Genomic DNA, 20,856 nt, shown 5'->3' on the forward strand with positions numbered 1-20,856 from the left:
GCCAAGAAGCAACAGTTAGAACTGGACATGGAACAATGGACTGGTTTCAAATCAGGAAAGAAATATGTGAAGGCTGATATTGTCACCCTGCTTATTTAACTTATATGCAGAGGACATCATGAGAAATGCTGGGCTGGATGAAGCACAAACTGGAATCAAGATTGTGGAGAGAAATAGCAATAACCTCAGTTATGCAGATGACACCACCCTTATGGCAGAAAGCAAAGAAGGACTAAAGAGCCTCTTGATGAACTGAAAGAAGAGAGTGAAAAAACTTAAAACTCATCATTCAGAAAACTAAGATCATGGCATCCGGTCCCATCACCTCATGGCAGATAGATGGGGAAACAATGGAAACAGTGAAAGACTTTATCTTTTCGGCTCCAAAATCACTGCAGATAGTGACTGCAGCCATGAAATTGAAAGATGCATACTCCTTGGAAGGAAAGTTATAACCAACCTAGACAGCATATTAAAAAGCAGAGATGTTACTTTGCCAACAAAGGCAAAGCTTTCCATCTAGTCAAAGCTATGGTTTTTCCACAGCCATGTGTGAATATGACAGTTGGACTAAAAAGAAGGCTGAGTGCTGAAGAATTGATGATTTTGAACTATGTTGTTGGAGAGGACTCTTGAGAGTCCCTTGGATTGCAAGGAGATCCAACCAGTCAATCCTATAGGAAATCAGTCCTGAATATTCACTGGAAGGAGTGATGTTGAAGCTGAAACTCCAATACTTTGGCCACCTGATGAGTCACTGACTCATTGGAAAAGACCCTGGGGCTGGGAACGATTGAAGGCAGAAGGGTAGGAGAAGGGGATGACAGAGGATGAGATGGTTGAATGGCATCACCAACTCTATGGACATGAGTTTGAGTAAGCTCTGGGAGTTGGTGATGGACAGGGAAGTCTGGCATGCTGTAGTCCATGGGTTGCAAAGAGTTGGACACAACTGAGTGACTGAACTGACTGAGACTTCAACTGTAAGAAACACTTAAGGGAGTCTTACAAGGTGAAATAATAGGACACTAGACAGTAACTGGAGAAGGCGATGGCACTCCACTCCAGTACTCTTGCCTGGAAAATCCCATGGACGGGGGAGCCTGGTAGGCTGCAGTCCATGGGGTCGTGAAGAGTCGGACACGACTGAGCGAGTTCACTTTCACTTTTCACTTTCATGCATCGGAGAAGGAAATGGCAACCCACTCCAGTGTTCTCTCCTGGAGAATCCCAGGGACAGCGGAGCCTGGTGGGCTGTGGCCTATGGGGTCACACTGAGTCGGACAGGACTGAAGGGACTTAGCAGCAGCAGCAGCAGACAGTAACTCAAATTGTTGTGGAAAAATAAACATCTCACTAAAAGTAAATTCATAGGCGATTTTAAAAGATAGCATTGGATTACAGGTGGTTTGCTAGTACAGTTTTTGTAGTTAATTTGGTATTAATTCAACTTCGAGTTCTGTAACTCTAGGAAGTTAAATGTAGTCCCTATGGTAACCATAAACAAAATAGCTATAGAATGTACAAGAAAGGAAATAACGCAGAAACTATTCATTTCACTATAAAAATCAACTAGACACAAAAGAAAAAAGTAATGCTGGAAATTAGGAACAGAAAAGCTAAAAGGCTTATAGAAAGCAAATGGTACAATGACAGAAATAAGTCCCCCCTTTCAGTAATTTATTAAATTTAAATGTATTAAACTCAATCAAAAGTCAGAGATTGGCAGAATGCATAAAACACATGATTCAGCTATATCCCCATGAGACTCACATGACGTCCATAGACACAAATGTGTTGAATATGAAAGGGTGCAAAAAAATATTCCATGCTAATAGTATCTAAAAGAGAGCAGGGATGGCTATACTAATTTAGACAAAATAGACTCTAGAGAAAAAGTGTATAGGCAAAGAAGGACATTATATTTTAAAAAGGGTTAAGTACTTGAATAAGATATAACAATTATAAACATTTATGCATCTAAGAAGAAGCTATCAAAATATATGAAGCAAAAAATGACAGAACTGAAGGGAGTGAAACACATTTCTATAAAATAGGCATTTCTACAGCAATAGTTGGAAACTTCAATACCCCACTCATAATAATGTATTAAACAACTTGGTAGAAGATAAATAAGGAAGTAGAGGACTTCAACAATACAAGACAAACTAGGTTTCACTGACATATACAGAGCTCTCTGTCTAACAACAGAACATAGTCTTCTCAAGTGCACACTGGACATTTCCCAGCTCAGATCACATTTTAGGTCACAGATGAAAAAAAATAATGTTCTTCATAATAGATAATACATACTTGAAGTGAAGTGAAGCCTTTCAGTCATGTCCGACTCTTTGCGACCCCATGGACTGTAGCCTACTATGCTCCTCTTAATAGCAGTTAATTCTGCTAGGCCAAAATTAATAAGAATTAATGGATTTTAAAAGGTAGCTATCAGGTTGGGGAGGGGGAAAAAAATAAGGTAGATACCATACAAATACGTTCTTTGATCACAACAGGACAAGCCCCAAAATCAAAATAAATGGGAAATTTGGAAAATTCTCAAAATTGCTAAAATTTTAAAAGTCCTTTTACGCACCAATGAATCAAAGAAGAAATCATAAGGGCACTTAGAATACACTTTGACATGAATGTGTTACAAGGAAGAGTCAATATTGACTCCAAGTTGGGCTTATATCTTTGATTTTAACCTTTGCTTTCCTTTGCTTTTATTATCGTAACCATATATAACGGCCTACCTCAGGTCTTTGTTCAGGACCTTGTCCCACAACAAGGGAAAAAATTTCACATCCCCTCCCTGAGGTTGGCCATTGCAGAAGAGTTCTGTAAGATTAATGGCCTTTTTTTACTTTACTTCCTCACCACCGCCCCCCCTTCTCTGTTCTATAGAAGAACCTGGCATCTAGATCACAATAAGATGGTTATTTTGAGATATTAGTCTGGAGTCTTCTCAGTCGGCCAGCTTTCTGAATAAAGTTGTATTCTTTGCCGTAACACTTCACCTCTCAGATTTATTGCCCTGTCATGCATCAAGGAGAATGTACTTGGACTTGGTAAAAAAAGGAAATGAAAATATAACCTACCAAAACTTATGGATGGAATAAAGCAAAAGATGTGACAAGAAGGAAGTTTGAATGTATAAATGTTTACATTAAAAAATGTAACACCTCGCACACTTTGAAACATAAGCCAGAGGGAGTAACTCAGAGGGATAAGACTCAGTTTGTGGTCATGCAGAGCCTCCCCAAGAGGCAACTGGGCCTCCTTCTGGGAACACAGAGACTGGTGGTAGCCATTGGGGAGTTCCTTGTACCAGGAGGACACGTGGTGCTCACAAAATATACCATTTTGAGAACCTCTTCCTCGCTTATTAGTGTTGGGGGCTTACCATTCACCAACTAACTGGCAACAGTCCCAAGATGCACTGGGATGAGCAGCCAGACACCCTGGGCCTGGTCCTGCCAGTCAACACCAGCCCCATGACTCCCTGGGCGATGCAGACAACTGCACCAAGATGCAGTCCCACCCACTAGTGTGGGCCATCAGATTCTGCATGCGGCATGGCCTGTCAGCCAACCCATCTGAGGGCCAGCACTGCTATCAGTGTTCCCCAGCAGGTGACTCTGCCATAAATAAAGAGCCTCGCAGCGCATATAAGGAACAACATTAGAAGATACACATGTGGTAAACAGATGGGAGTACCCTGCTGGGCCATATAGAATGTTTTCTACATAAGACCACTTTTCCAAAACTCAGAAACATATCTGAGCTACCTAGAACAAAGAAAACACAGAGAATTAGGTAAAATAAGGTAAGAAAAAATACGTCCCATGGGAAGGAAGTAGCCCAGAAGAACTACCTGGAGTGGAGACAAGCAATATACCTTATAAAAAGTTCAAGTAATGATTATAAGAAAGTTAAAAAAAAAGTCAGAAGTAGAATGGATGAATATAGTAAGAAATTTAATAAGTTATGAAATATTTAAAAAACCTGAACAGAGATGAAGAATACAATAGTTGTAATAAAATTACACCAGAAGGATTCAACAGTAGATTACATGATTCAGAACCATGGGTCAGCAACTGGAAGACAGAATAGTGGAAATCACTAAAGCTGATTGGAAAAAAATTGAAAAAAATGCAGATGGTTTAAGAGCTCTCTGAGACAATATCAAACATACTAAATAATCTGCATCATGGGGCCACAGAAGAAGAAGAGGGAGAGAAAGGAGCAGAGAATTTAATTAAAGAACAAATAGCTGAAAATTTCCTTAACATGGGAAAGGAAATAGATTTCTAGGTCCAGAAAGCAGAGTCCCAAACACAGTGAACCCAAAGAGATCCACACCAAGATGCATTGTAATCAAACTGGTAGAAATTAAAGATAGATTCTTAAAAGCAGCAAAAGTAAAGCAGCTGGCTGCATATAACAAACTCCCATACGATTATAAGCATTTTCAGAAGAAACTTTAAAGCTCAAAAGGCAGTTGCATGATAAGGTTAAAGGGATGAAAGCTAAAAATCTATATATAAAAATCCTGCACCTGGCAAAGATATCATTTAGATTTTTTTTTAATTTTTATTTTTACTTTATTTTACTTTACAATACTTTATTGATTTTGCCATACATTGACATGAATCCGCCATGGGTGTACATGAGTTCCCAATCCTGAACCCCCCTCCTACCTCCCACCCCATATCATCTCTCTGGATCATCCCCGTGCACCAGCCCCAAGCATCCTGTATCCTGTATCGAACATAGACTGGAGATTCGTTTCTTACATGATAGTATACATGTTTCAGTGCTATTCTCCAAACGACCCAATCAAAAAATGGGCCAAAGAACTAAATAGACATTTCTCCAAAGAAGACATACGGATGGCTAACAAACACAGTTCTGTCACTTAGATTTGAAAGAATGTTACAGACGAGCAAAACTAAAAGAATTCGGCACCACTAAATGGGCTTCAAAATCACTGCAGACGGTGACTGCAGCCATGAAATTAAAAGATGCTCACTCCTTGGAAGGAAAGTTATAACCAACCTAGATAGCATATTGAAAAGCAGAGACATTACTTAACCAACAAAGGTCCGTCTAGTCAAGGCTATGGTTTTCCCTGTGGTCATGTATGGATGTGAGAGTTGGACTGTGAAGAAAGCTGAGTGCCGAAGAATTGATGCTTTTGAACTGTGGTGTTGGAGAAGACTCTTGAGAGTCCCTTGGACTGCAAGGAGATCCAACCAGTCCATCCTAAAGGAGATCAGCCCTGGGATTTCTTTGGAAGGAATGATGCTAAAGCTGAAACTCCAGTACTTTGGCCACCTCATGCAAAGTGTTGACTCATTGGAAAAGACTGTGATGCTGGGAGGGATTGGGGGCAGGAGGAAAAGCGGATGACAGAGGATGAGATGGCTGGATGGCATCACCAACTCGATGGACATGAGTTTGAGTGAACTCCGGGAAATGGTGCTGGACAGGGAGGCCTGGCATGCTGCGATCCATGGGGTCGCAAAGAGTTGGACACGATTGAGCGACTGAACTGAACTGAACTGAACTGAACTGAACTGAAATAGGCTTCACACACAAAAAAAAAAACGTTAAAAGGACTTTTTTTAAGTAAAAAAGAAAAGGCCACAACTAAAAAATATGAAGATTGTGAAGGAATTATCTTATTTGTAAAGGGAAACATACAGGAAAGGTAGTAGATAAACCATTTATAAAACTAGCAGGAAGGTTAAAAGACAAAAGTAGTCAAATCATACACACACACACACACACACACACACACACACACATAAAATAAGAAGTTAAGGGATGCACAGAACAATGAGCTATAAAATATGATGTCAAAAACATTAAACATGAGAGGAGGGGAGTAAAAATAAGTGTAGTTAGAACGTATTTGAACTTAAGAAATCAGCAATGTTAAGCAATCATGATGTTTTATATAAAAATCTCATGGTAATCACAAATGAAAAATCTATAATACATACACACACACACAAAAAAAGAAACAAATCCAAACTCAATATTAAAGATACTCATCAAATCACAAAGAAAGATAGCAAAAGAAGAATGAAAGAGAACTGCAGTAACAAACAGTAAATGATTAAGAAAATGACAAAATATGGATACCTACCAATTATTATTTTAAATGTAAAAGAAACAATACTCTAATCAAAAGACATGGAGTGGCTAAATGGGTAAAACACAAGATCTAAGGATATGCTGCATCAAAGAGACTCACTTCAGATATAAAGACACAAAGCCTGAAAATGGAGGAATGAAAAAATGTATTCCATGTAAATGGAAAGCAAAAGAAAGTTATAATACAAATACTTATCTCAGACAAAATAGAGTTAAAACAAAGACCGTCAAAGAGACAAAGTAGAACCTTACATAATGATCAAGGGATCAGTCCAAGAAGATATAGCAATTGTAAATGCATATGTACACAATAGACAATCAGCTAAATACATAAGGAAAATATAACAGAAATAAAGGGAGAAATTGACAGCAACATCAAACAGGACTTTAACAACACACATACATCAAAGGACATATAGACAGAAAATCAATAAGGAAGCACTGGCTTTAAATGAAACATTATGTCAGATGAACTTAATAAATATGTATGGAACACAGATCCCAAAGCAAAAGAATATAGATTCTTTTCAAGGACACATGGAACATCCTCCAGGATAGATCATATTCTAGGCCATAAAACAAGCTTTGGTAAATTTAAGAAAATTGAAATCATGTCAAGCATTCTTTCTGACCACAAAGACATGAGCCCAGAAATCAGCTATAAACACTAACAAGGCTCAAAATTATGCTGTTAAACAATGAACAGACCACTCATGTAACCAAAGAACAATTTTTTAAAAACTGGAGACAGATGAAAACAAAAATACAATGACGTAAAGTCTGTAAGATGCAGCAAAAGCAGTTCCAGGAGGAAACTTTCTAGCAATAGAAGCTTACCTTAGGAAACAAGACAAATCTCAATTAAACAACCTAACTTACACCTCAAGGAAGCAGGAAATGAAGAACAAACAAAATCAAAAGTTAGTAGAAGGAAAAAAATATAAAGATCAAGGCAGAAATAAATGAAATAGAAAAAAAAGACAGAAGAAAAAAAGACCTGGTACTTTGAAAACATTAAAAAAAATGTTAAAACATTTAGCCTGACTCATCAATTAAAAAAAAAAAAGAGGGTCTAAATCAGTAACATGAGAAATCAAAATGGAAAACTTAAAACCAATGCTAAAGAAACAAAGAGGATCATAAAGGTTACCATGAACAACTATATGGCAATAAAGTGAACAGCTAAGAAGAAATGCACAAATTCCTTGAAAGGCACAATCTCCTAAGACTCTACCAGGAAGAAAGATAAAATATTGACTAATTAATTATCAGTAATGAAATTAAGTCACTAATAAAAAAACTCTCAGCAAACACAAGTCACATAAGGTGACTTCTAACAAACACTGTGAGAAGAGTTGACACTTATCCTTCTCAAACTAACAATATATTATATAACCCAAGTAATATGGCCAATATTTTATAATAATGATAAACCAAGCCTAATCTATAAAAGTTTTGAATTACTTTATTGTACCCCTGAAACTAATAGAATACTGCAAACTAACTATGCCTTATTAAATTGAAAGAGAACACCTATCCTTCTCAAACTATTTCAAAAAATTTAAATGAAAGAAACACTTTCAGATGCATTGTAAAAGTCTGGAATCACTCTAATACTTAAGCCAGACAAAGACACCACAGCAAAAGAAAATTATAGACCAATATCCTTGATGAACTTAAATACAAAAATGTTTAATAAAATATTAGCAAATATATTTAAAAAATACTTTAAAAGCATCATACAGTACTTTGGCCACCTCATGCGAAGAGTTGACTCATTGGAAAATACTCTGATGCTGGGAGGGATTGGGGGCAGGAGGAGAAGGGGACGACAGAGGATGAGATGGCTGGATGGCATCACTGACTCGATGGACATGAGTCTGAGTGAGCTCCGGGAGTTGGTGATGGACAGGGAGGCCTGGCGTGCTGCGATTCATGGGGTCGCAAAGAGTCGGACATGACTGAGTGACTGAACTGAACTGAACTGAACACCATGATTAAGTGGGATTTATCTCAGGGGTGCATGTACTGTGCTTAGTCGCTCTGTCATGTCCGACTCTTTGTGACCCCATGGACTGTCACCCTATAGGTTCCTCTGTCCATGGGGATTCTCCAGGCAAGAATACTGGAGTGTATTAACATGCCCTCCTCCAGGGGATCTTCTCCACCCAGGAATCCAACTGGGGTCTCCTGCATTGCAGGTGGATTCCATAACAGCTGAGCTACCAGGAAAGCCCTACCAGGGCTGCATGGATGGTTCAAAGTCACAAATCAGTCACTGTAATATACTACAATAACACACTGAAGAATAAAAATCATAGATTATCTCACAGATGCAGAAAGCTTTTAACAGATTCCAGATCCATCTATGATAAAAACTCTCAACAACATGGATATAGAGGGAAGGAAGAAAGCATTGCATGTGTGCTCAGGTGTGTCACACTCTTTGTGACTGTATGGACTGTAGCCAACCATGCTCACCTGTCCATGGGTTTCTCTAGGCAAGAATACTGGAGTGGGTTGTCATTTCCTTCTCCAGGGTATCTTCCCAACCCAGCCTTCATCTCCTATGGCTCCTGCATTGAGGCAGATTCTTTACCACTGAACCACCTGGGATATTCCCCATAAAGGGAACATACCTCAGTATAATATAGGTAATATATAAGATAATATATTATTTAACTTATGTTCAGAGTACCTCCTGTGAAATTCCAGAATGGATAAAACACAAGCTGGAATCAAGATTGCTGGGAGAAATATCAACAACCTCAGGTACACAGATGACACCTCCCTTATGGTAGAAAGTGAAGAGGAATTAAAGATCCTCTTGATGAAGGTGAAAGAGAAGACTGAAAAACCTGGCTTAAAACTCAACATTCAAACACTGAAGTTCATGCCATCTGGTTCCATCACTTCATGGCAAATAGATGGAGAAATGATGCAAATAGTGACAGACTTTATTCTCTTGGGCTCCAAAATCACTGCAACCATGAAATTAAAAGATGCTTGCCCCTTGGAAGAAAAGCAATGCAAACCTAGACAGTGTATTAAAACGCAGAGACATTATTTTGCCAACAAAGGTCCATCTAATCAAAGCTACAGTTTTTCCAGTAGTCGTGTATGGATGTGAGAGCCAGACAATAAAAAAATCTGAGTGCCGAAGATTTGATACCTTCAGACTGTGATGCTGGAGAAGACTCTTGAGAGTCCTTTGGAGAGCAAGGAGATCAAACCAGTCAATCCTAAAGGAAATCAACCCTAATAATAGTCATTGGAAGGACTGGTGATGAAGCTGACTCTCCAGTACTTTGGTCACCTGATGCGAAAAACTGACTCACGGGAAAAGATCCCGATGCTGGGAAAGACTGAGGGCAGGTGAAGGGGATGACAGAGGATGAGATGGTTGGATGGCATCACTGACTCAATGGACACGAGTTTGAGCAAGCTCAGGAGTTGGTAATGGACAGGGAGGCCTGGAGTGCTGTGGTCCATGGGGTCGAAAGGAGTCAGACACGACTGAGTGACTGAACTGAACTGAACTAATATAAAATGATTATATTCATTTAAAGACCTTTCAATAGACTAACTGGATTAAGAACACACACACACACACACACACACACACACACAGAGGATTATAAGTCAGCCATAAACACTGGGAAATCTTGTCATTAGTGACAATGTGGATTGGCCTATAGAATATTATGCCAAGTAAGACAAGTCAGACAGAAAAATAGAATATTGCATGGTATCATTTATATTTGCAATTTAAATACAAAGCAAATGAAGAAACAAAAATCAGAAACAGACTCCAGTTCAGTTCAGGTCTGTTCAGTCGCTCAGTCGTGTCCGACTCTTTGCCACCCCGTGGACTGCAGCATGCCAGGCCTCCCTCCATGAACAGTATGAAAACACTCCAGTTACAAAAAACAAAAAAGTGTTTGCCCTGGGAAGGGGTGGAGGGAGAAATTAATTAAATGAGTGATATTAAGAGGTACAAATTTCTAGTTACACAAGAAATGTTACAAGGATATAATGGGGAAAATAGTCAATAAAGTGTAATAACCTTGTATGGTGATAAGTTGTATCTAGACTTATCATGTTAATCACTTTGAAATGTATAGAAATATCAAATCCCCATCTGATGCATCTGGACTAATTTAGTTTGTAGGTAAACTAGTCTTTAATTAAAAGTAAGAGGAGAGCTGTAAAATAATCAACCTAATGTTACGACTTAAGGGACTCGTGAACAAAGATACACACACAAAACTAGCAGAAAGAAGTAAACGATAAAGATTAGAGCAGAAGAGAGATTAGTAGAGAATACCGAATGAATCCAAAAGTTGGTTTTCCAAAAGAGGAAGAAAATTGATATACCCTTAGCTAGATGGACTATGACAAAAAGGAAGATCCAAATTACCTAAATCAGAAATGAAAATGGTGATATTTCCCTTAGTTCTACAGAATTAAAAAATATTATGAGACGTCTATGAATAATTTTATGACAAAAAATGGATAGCCTAGATATAAAAGACAAATTCATGTAAACACAAACTCTACCAAGACTTCATTTAAAAATACAAAATCTGAATTGATTATGACTAGTGAGGAGATTGAATCGGTAATCAAAAATTTCCCATTAACGAAAAAAGTATTGGATCTGATGTCTTCACTGTTTAATTCTGCAAAACATTTAAAAGAGAAGTAATACCAATTCTTAGCTTAAAGTTTTACAAAAATTGAAGAGGAAGGCAGCATTCTGAATTTATTCTGATACCAGTGTAATAATGACACCAAAGCTAGAATAAGACACTACAAGTAACCAAGCTACAGAAGAGTATTCCTTATAAATACTGACGTAAAAATCCTCAATGTAATACTAGCAAACAGTTCATCAGCCTATAGAAAGGATTAAAAACCATGACCAAGAAGAAATTATTCCTGGAATGCTAGGATGGTTCAACATGAAGATCAATCAATGCAATATATCACATCAGCAGCAGGAAGAGGAAAAACTCACATGATCATCTCAACTGATAAAGAAGAAGCATTTGACAAAATTCTACATTTTTCATGATAAAAAAATATTCAACAATCTAGGAACAGATGGAAACTCCTTCAGGGTAATCAATACCATACATGACAAGCACACAGCACAGTCTCATACTCAGTGGTGACAAACTGAAAACTTTTCCTCCAAGATGAACAAAGGCAAAGATGCTTAATATTAAGAAAACCTGTTGCATTCCAGTGTATTATATTTTAATTCTAAAATCATACTTTAAAATAAATGCCCAATATCTCCAATATGTAATAATAAAGGAGCCCTGTAGGGGAAAAAAAAAGCTATTATTAAATGCTCAGTACCTCTTTTTGAGATGTTTCACTCCTTTGTAGCAGCATCAAAAATAAGGTTTTCCAATTAAGAGATTATGATCAACATTATCATCCAGGATAAGCAGATCAATTTAGGTCCTTAAAACTACAGATTATCTCAAAATAAGAGTATGTTTGGTTGACAGTTCTACTTCCTAGTTCCATAAGCCCCATTTCAACTCTAAGAATTGGCAATTTTAAATTATTGTCAAGAATAAAGTTACCATGATTGCTACATTTTTAATTTATACAATAGGTTTGTTATTACATATAATAAGTTATATGGGCCTCCCAGGTGATGCTAGTGTTAAAGAATCCCCATCAACGCAGGAGACACAAAAGATGCAGTTTCGATCCCTGCGTTGGGAAGATCCCCTGGAGTTAGGAAGTGGCAACCCACCCAGGTATTCTTGCCTGGAAAACTCCATGGACAGAGGAGCCTGGCAGAACCCTGGCAGTCCATGGGGTTTCAAAGAGTTGGAAGTGACTGAGCGACTGAACACACACATAGTAGTATACAGTTTGGTTTTACCTCAATTTAAACTTCTTTCTAATTACACATTTCTCAGGTCTTCATAAATAGTGCAATAATTGTTTGGCTACAAGTACGACTTGTCACATAGAAAACAAAATGATATCTAGTTTGTAGAAATGTTTAAAAAGATGGGCAAAACAAAAATGGAATTAGTAATACTGAACCGTATTTTCTGTAATGAGCATCTTACTTACCCTGGATTACAAGCAAAGTGAGCCTGTGAACCGAACAGAACACTTCCATTCACTAAGTTAACGTAGCCATTCACAGGATCTCCTAGATTAGGACATGATTTTTCTAAAAGAAAATATTCAAATATGTTGGTTTATACTAATTTCAAAAATAGATTTAAATCAAATTCAAAAGTCTATATTGCTTGTTTGAATTCATGGGAATCTTATTATTCATTTAACTATTGTTTTCTTTCCATATTATACGGCCAAACAAGATTCATATTTACCCAGGTAAACAATTACCAAGAAAAAGATTCCCTGGGGATTTTTCAAAGCCTGAACAAATGCACAGATATCTAAAAACCTATATTCTCATGATAAAATCATCACTGAAGTAATGGAAGAGGCACACTAAGATGTGCGTAAATATCCAGTGCTATAAAACATTTTTGTTCGTTTATTTACCTACACAGGCATCCTGGAGAGATGACCATGTATTATTATCTTGACAAACAGCAGATCTGGGGAGAGCAGGAAGCTTGGGCTTGAAACCTAGACGACACTCATATTGCACACATTCCCCAGGACGATAATTGGGTTTAGGCTCCCCTTGGAGCATCATAGTTTTAAATCTTGGTGGATCACCACAAGCCTCTAGGAACAGAGAGAACAAGAACATGCAAATGAAGTGCTTTATCTCTTTCATCAGCCAGGGACTGCGGCCTGGCCTCAGGTAGGTGCTACAGAATAAATAGATTCAAGGACTGCCTCATGCTTTCCCAGGCGGCTAAGTGGTAAAGAATTACTGAGGACGCAGGAGACGCAGGAGATCTGGGTCCGGTCCCTTAGTTAGGAAGATCCCCTGGAAGAGGAAGTGGCAATCCAAAATCCCATGGACAGAGAAGCCTGGCAGGCTATAGTCCATGGGGTCGAAAAGAATTGGACAGAATTGAGCACGCATACACACCCATGCTTTTACCCGTGTGGTAGTAGTAGCAAAGGCTGTGCCTTGCTTACTTTAAATAACCATCTATGAGCTTTTTTGGTTTGTTGAGGAATAAGGTGAACTTTCATTCAACACAATTGAAAAGATAGCATCTATGTTTTGGGTTTTAAAATGTATTTATAGGTATGTGTCCTTCCCTATTCTTTCTAAATTCATCATTTCAAAACTCACCTCTCCCTAAGAAGTCTTGTAAGGTATATAGCACTCTGATCAGATTACTTTTCCATAGTTTAGGCTTAGTTTCCTCTCAGAAGGCATGTCCTAGAGGGCAGAGATCATATGCCTTCTTTCTGTCCTATACTCTGTACACACTGGGTAAGAGGTAATATCAAATAAACACTGTGAGTTTCATAGGTCAAAATAAATACGGGCTAAAGTATTTAAAAATACAACTTCTTTCTATTTGTTTTATATTAGTGAATTGTTGTTGTTCAGTCACTCACGTCCAACTCTTTGCGACCCCATGGACTGAAGCTTGCTAGGCTTCCCTGTCCTTCACCATAACCCAGAGCTTGCTCAAACTGATGTCCATTGAGCTGGCAATGCCATCCAACCATCTCATCCTCTGTTGTCGCCTTTACTTCCTGCCTTCAATCTTTCCCAGCATCACTTTTAATGAGTCACTCTTCCCATCAGGTGGCCAAAATATTGGAGCTTCAGCTTCAGCATCAGTCCTTCCAATGAATATTCGGGACTGATTTCCTTTAGGATGGACTGGTTTGATCTCCTTGCAGTCAAAGGGACTCTCAAGAGTCCTCTCCAACACCACAGTTCAAAAGCATCAATTCCTCGGTGCTCAGCTTTCTTTATAGTCCAACTCTCACATCCATACATGACTGACCACTGGAAAAACCATAGCTTTGACTATAAAGACCTTTGTCAGCAAAGCAATGTCTCTGCTTTTTAATACGCTGTCTAGGTTAGTGAATTGAACATTTTATAAATAAATGGGTACCCTTTAAATACCAAATTTTATTACTTTGAATAACCTTACATAAAAAATTGGTTTCTTGGATGTTACTGTAAACATGATTTAATCTTCATTCACTGATTAATGGATTGTACATACCCTTAAAAGCTTCCTGCAGTAACTCTTTGGGCTGTTTATCCAATGTATCCTGACTGTAAACTATATTGCTATGATTTTAGAATTGTTTACGTCTGGCCTTTTTCTGTGGGGGGTTCTTCCCTAGGACAGTGTTATTCCTGCTTCAAGAAGTCCTCTTCCTTTTAATCATCTGTGCTCTTGGAAATCTTATGAATCTGCTAGAAATGATGTAAAAATATTATGATATTTAAAGTCTTAAAGTGCTTAAAGAATGCAGAGGCCTCTCCTATAAGGTTAAGGACCTAAAGGAGAAGGGAGATAGATCTATTTTGATCCCTGAGGAGCCTTTACTGTAATTACTTCCTGGATCTAGGTCTTAAAATTGACAGACTAGTCAAGAGAGAACTCTAAACAAGTGAAATATTATTCACCTTTTTCATCATTTTCTAAATTCCATATTCCTCTCTTGATACTCTGTCCGACATTTCATTTACACCATATGCTGAAATCCACCTATTGGCAAAATGTTTTCAACATTTCCAGTATTTTGATCTGAATATACGAATGCACCTCCATCAACTGGCCAAAACAAAAGCAACAAACAAACAAACAAACAAACAAAAAGGATGTACTTATTAAAAATAGAGTTGGATTTTACTAATAACATTACATTTACTCAATTTGAGCTATACGTTCTCATTTTACATTAGGGGAAAAAATGGACTAGAAATGCTAAATAATTCCATTCTAGATAGAAATGTATAACATCATTCAGAGCTTCCTGGAACCAAGAAAGAAATCAAGTTAATAGCATGCCCATAATTAAATTATACAAGTGTTATTTGTTTTATGTATTTGATTTGCTTTATGTATCTGAACAATTTCTTCTCTTATTCAGTATACTGGATTCTTTATTCCTATGAGGATTTTCAAAGTAAACATATCTTGACTAAGATTTTTTTCCAGATGGTTTACAGTACAATTATTATTGGCCTGCAATGCTATACTTTTACAAGAAGCATTATATAGTATGTCATTACAGAATATGATAGATTGCATTCAGAAAATCCCCAATTTTTCAATTTTCCAGATGAGTTTAAAGAAGATGAAACAGTCTCTATACGTATCAAGAGAACTGTTCATCTTCTGTACACTTGCAAAAGTCGGGCAAGGACTCTCTACCTGCTTACAAAATTTAAAAATAACTCTCATACTCAAGCACAAACTCAGATCCGTGCCCAGATGGTAACTTCAGGATAATTATGGTCTCTGATCAAAGTGGGACCTCAATGAAACCTGACCATCCTGCCCCTTTTCTCACTGTCCACACAAACTACTTTTTAAAAGGAATACCAAAATAAATTTCACTGAAACTTAAGTCCATGTTTGTATAAACTAACATTCTAAAAGGCTGATAGAATGCTCGTAAGCAAGAACATCTATATCCTATAACACGTTTTTTTTAATCAAACTTGAAAAAAGTACCACATAAAGAAGATTCTAGTTGGTGGGGAAGATGAAACTGAACACATCATCAATTGTAAAGGAAAGGTACTGAATGCCAAGCCATGCCTTGTCTTCAGAAATCGTAAGTTGGGCTCTCCGAACACCTCTGCTGTGGTGGTCTGACCACTGTGTCCACGACTGTAGGAATGCTGGGCTCCTGGTCTGGATGACTGCCAGGCTCTGTTCTGTGTTGAGGCTGCTAGTCACTGGTGTGTAGGTCTGGATTTTAGTATGATTTGCTGCAAGGTCAGGGGAATCCCAGTCCTAGAGCCAGCGCTTTGATAGGTAGAACCAGGTCACAAAGTGGCTGGATGTGGAGACGTGTTTGGGTGTTTTTGTTTTGGGGCAGGGAGGATAGAACCTGGTCCTCAGGGTGGCAGCTGCAGGGTCAGGGGCCCCAGAGCTGGTGTCAGCCTGCTGGTGGCTGGGGTCAAGGCACAGGTGGGTTCCATAGCTGGTGTTGACCAGTTGATGGGTAGGGTCAGATCCCGACATGGCTGGCTGAGGGGCACAAGGCATCTTGGAGGATGTGTCAGCTTGCTCGTGGCCTGGGGCTCTGTTGGTCTTGGCATTAGTGCTGGTGAGCAGTACCAGGCTCAAGGTGGGCAGGACCAGGTCCCACGGACCCTGCTTTCAGGGACAGGGTCCTGGAGTTGGTGTTAACACACAGTGGGTGGGCTGAGGCTCAGGGGCTCTTGGGGCTGCTGTCCATCTTTTCATGGATTAGGCCAGGTCAGGGATCTATGCTGACCTCCTGGCAGACAAGACCCTGTTCTACACCTGGTTTTGGGGTGCCAGGGATCCTAGGGTTAACATGGGCCCACTCTTGGGTAAGGCTGTGTCTTCAGCCTTCTGGTGGGCAAGACTGGGTCTTGGGGTGGCTTGGGGCTCTGGGTTACCTATGACAGTCAGCTTGACGTTACGTGCATGCATGCTAGGCCGCTTCAGTCGTGTCCAACTCTTTGCGACGCTATGGGCTGTAGCCTGCCAAGCTCCTCTGTCCATGGGATTCTCCAGGCAAGAATATTGGAGTCAGTTGTCATGCCTTTCTCCAGGAGATCTTCCCCGTTCAGGGACAGAGTGGCGTCTCCTGTATCGCAGGCAGATTCTTTACCACTGAGCCACCTGGGAAGTCCAGCGCTGCCTCCGGTCATCAAGGCAAGTGAGCACTTCTCACCCTCCACTGCCTCTCTCAGGATAATATGCCCAGCGGCCACCGTATCACTGCTTATGCCTCTGCGGTCACTGGTGCCTTGCTGCTGCCAGTGTCAATGGTATGAGCACCCGGGGCACAAGGATGGTGCCTTCTTATGCTGCCTCCTGGATTCTGAGCCAGAGCCTCCATCACCAAGCAGGGCTGGGAACGTGGGGGTGTAGGCAGAGTACACAGCGACTTCTCCCACCTGACCGTTATATGCACCACACGAGCTTCCCAACTTGGCACCGCTGGGTGGCCACTTCTACAAAAGTCACACTAGAGAACACCCTGCACGGACTCCCCCAGCCCAGGCCAGCAGGATACAAATACTCACTCCTGTTAGAAACCTGCCCGGAGTACAGAGCAAACCTCCCCGCCCACCTTCTCCCCTCCCTCCACACATACACAGGCACAGAACCAGCCTACCAATATCCCCAGGCACCTGGGAACTCAAAAGCAAGCCATCACCACCACCAACAGGCCAGCAGGCCCGTCCCCAAGTGGCTCAGTCTCAGAAACCCTGCAAGCTTTTGCTAGTGACCCAGTTTGCCCCTTGGTAAATCCAGGCTGCGCGCATTACCCCGCACCGCTGAGTGCGCACCAACAAGCAAGACGGCTCTTCTAGCGCTATGTGGTCCCCTTTGGTCACGCTTTCTACCCCAATTCCTTATGACCCCGGAGTGGACCCAGCCCCACGACTCTCACGAGAGACTAAAAGCAAATCTCCTCCCACCCTCGGTTCCAGTCGGCCGGCCTCGCGAGCCGCTCTGGTTCCCCACCAGCGCGCACACTCTGCAGGCTCCTACCGGAGACTGTGGGCAGCAGGAGCACGAGGACCACCAAAAGCATCCCTATGAGGCACCAAAAAAAGGGGGGACTCCCGGGGCGACCAGGAGGGGCTTGCGCGATACGAAAGCCTCTGTCCCTTTCGGGGAGACCAGCGGGAAAGCTGAGCCCAGCCCAGCGGAGCTCTGAGCTCGGTTGCCAGACGCAACAATCCCGTCTCATAAGGTGTCGGGTGTGGTAACGCGGAGGGGCGTAGCTGGGCCGTGCCGGGGGCGGGGTTAGGGTCTAGCGGGGCCAATGGGCGGGCTGCAAGGCGGGGCCTCGGCGCCGGGGGCGGTCCCCGAGCCTGGTGGGGCGGTTCCCGCGCTGGAGGGCCGGTCCGTGAGCCTTGAGGGGTGGCCCCCGCGCCCGGAGGGGAGGTTCCAGCGCCCGGAGGGGAGGCCCCCGCGCCCGTAGGGGAGGTTCCAGCGCCCGGAGGGGCGGTCCCTGCGCCGCGTGGGGCGGTTCCCGAGCTGGAGGGGCCGTCCCTGCGCCCGGAGGGGAGGCCCCCGCGCCCGGAGGGGAGGTCCGGAGGGGCCGCCCCCGCGCCTGGAAGGGCGGGGCGCGGCGCTGCAGAGGGTTCCCCGTGGGCTCGCAGACTTGCGTGCGCCTCCGACGACACACGGGATGTCTCTGGTTAGAGCCGCGGCGACTCGACGGGAATATCTAGTTCACCGCCTCTTGGTGAACAGACTGTTATCGCCCTACGCAGGGAGGGTGGAAAGAAATCAAGGGCTGGCGCGGTCATTATTGTCCCTTTTCTGGAAGTCTGGATTGAAGAATCAAGTGCGGAATCCACCTGATTCAACCTGATTCAAAGAATCAACCTGAGGGTAAAAACCTAAGCCCAGGCAGCGTGTCGCGGTCGGCCAGACACCCCTCAGGACTGCAGTCTGGACCTGGGGCATTCCAGACTGTCCGGACACCTGGGTCCTTTGTTAACTCTTTGGCATTAGTTAGGGATGATTCAGAAAACTATTATAGTTGTGGTTGAGCATCTACTACTGAAATCTCTCATGGCCTGATAGATTTCAGAATCAGAAAAGATTTGCCCATTGCTCTCCCAATTGCTAGCATCAGTCAGTCTCCCACATATTTCCGAGAGAGTGCCCTGGGAAGGTAAATTATTACATAACATGGGCCATTAGCATCAGTTCAGTTCAGTTTCAGTTCAGTCACTCAGTCGTGTCCGACTCTTTGCGACCCCATGAATCGCAGCACGCCAGGCCTCCCTGTCCATCACCAACTCCCGGAGTTCACTCAAACTCAGGTCCATCTAGTCGGTGATGCCATCCAGCCATCTCATCCTCTGTCGTCCCCTTCTCTTTCTGCCCCCAATCCCTCCCAGCATCAGAGTCTTTTCCAATGAGTCAACTCTTTGCATGAGGTGGCCAAAGTACTGGAGTTTCTTTCAGCTTTAGCATCAGTCCTTCTAATGAATACCCAGGACTGATCTCCTTTAGGATGGACTGGTTGGATCTCCTTGCAGTCCAAGGGACTCTCAAGAGTCTTCTCCAACACCACAGTTCAAAAGCATCAATTCTTCGTTGTTCAGCCTTCTTCACAGTCTCTCACTTACATACATGACCACTGGAAAAACCATAGCCCTGACTAGACGGACCTTTGTTGGCAAAGTAATGTCTCTGCTTTTGAATATGCTATCTAGGTTGGCTTCCTTCCAAGGAGTAAGCGTCTTTTAATTTCATGGCTGCAATCACCATCTGCAGTGATTTTGGAGCCCCCCCCCAAAATAAAATCTGATACTGTTTCCAGTTTCCCCATCTATTTCCCATGAAGTGATGGGACCAGATGCCATGATCTTATGGGTTTCAACTCTCAGGAACCTTGTTATTGAATGACTAAATGTTTTATTAAAGATGAAATACACTTTTATTGAAAAGGTGAGAACAAGGATGCATTAAGTGCAAAGTTCTTGGAAACAATGAACGTCATTAGAGTTGGGAGGGGTAGGAATTGGTTAGGTGAAGTGGCAAGGGGGAGAACTTTGCTGTTGAAACAATCTTGCAAATGACACTGCAAAATCAAGAGTGAGCACAGTTTATTTGTAAAGTTATAAGTAAAGCTGTATGCTTAGTAGAAGAAAGACAAAAGTAACATGACTGGCAGTAAAGAGCAGACAAAAGGAGTTGACATTTTCTTCTTAGTTGTGAAAAACTAAAAAGGGCAGCCAATGTGAGTAAACATATTGGGAGACCAGTACTCTCAAATTTTTATATTTACCATAACATTTTATATGCCACAGTTTTAAAATGAACATGACTTCTTAACAATTTAGCCGTCCCATTTAGAGGTTATCCCAAAGAATCATCTGTGAGCAAAGATTTATAGTTTTAGGGGAAAATTTAAGCCCTATGTACTTAGCAGAAGTCTTAAGGATTCTATGATAGGTAATTTAAAGGATGGAATTCTGTGCAGCAGCTTGAAAAATATCACTGTGGGAAACTATGATATATTTTAAGTGGACAAAACAGACTCCAAACCACTTCATAACTTTTGTCATTCCTTCTATTAAAAAACAAAAGTAGTACTTGATACACATAAAGAGATTAGCTGGAAATATTCCAAAATTAAGTAATAGTTGATAGGATTATGGATATTTCACTTTCCTTGGGCTTTTCAGCTTTCTATATTGACCCTATGTTACATTCAAACCAGGCAAAGGAAAAAATTTACATGCAACCTGCATTTCAAGTGTTACTTTGTTCATAGAATGGCTGGGACAGAGCCTGTATCACACAGAGTAAAGGTATGAGAGGATGGTGAGGAAATGAAGATTCTCCTTATAAAAGTCAAATGTATCAGGTGGAACTATTATACTTTATAAACATTTAAGCAATTTTATATCTGAAATATGATAAAGATATTCTGGGATACACAAACCATGGAATTTCTTCTTCCTCCCAGACCAACACAATTTTTTGAATTCTTGGAAGAGCATATAAAACCCAAAGTGTGGGTGTGATGTATAAAAGAAATACCTTAGTGTCTTGGGTTATAAAATCC

At 41.0% G+C, this 20,856-nt stretch overlaps 1 protein-coding gene across 1 annotated transcript in view; it reads right to left on the bottom strand.

Annotated features, from left to right (window-relative positions):
• The window catches only part of LOC128061314 (membrane cofactor protein-like), a 51,022-nt gene extending 34,694 nt beyond the window's left edge, over positions 1-16,328 (bottom strand). Inside the window, exons 1-3 of the mRNA XM_052653586.1 lie at positions 16,085-16,328; positions 12,715-12,903; positions 12,271-12,373 (exon numbers count right to left, since the gene is read on the bottom strand). Of these exons, the coding sequence (XP_052509546.1) occupies positions 12,271-12,373; positions 12,715-12,903; positions 16,085-16,328 (536 nt within the window). The remainder of the gene's footprint in view (positions 1-12,270; positions 12,374-12,714; positions 12,904-16,084) is intronic.
• Between the last annotated feature and the right edge of the window lie 4,528 nt (positions 16,329-20,856).

This window comes from Budorcas taxicolor, chromosome 16, assembly GCF_023091745.1.
Source record: "Budorcas taxicolor isolate Tak-1 chromosome 16, Takin1.1, whole genome shotgun sequence".
Taxonomy (NCBI): Eukaryota; Metazoa; Chordata; class Mammalia; order Artiodactyla; family Bovidae; genus Budorcas; species Budorcas taxicolor.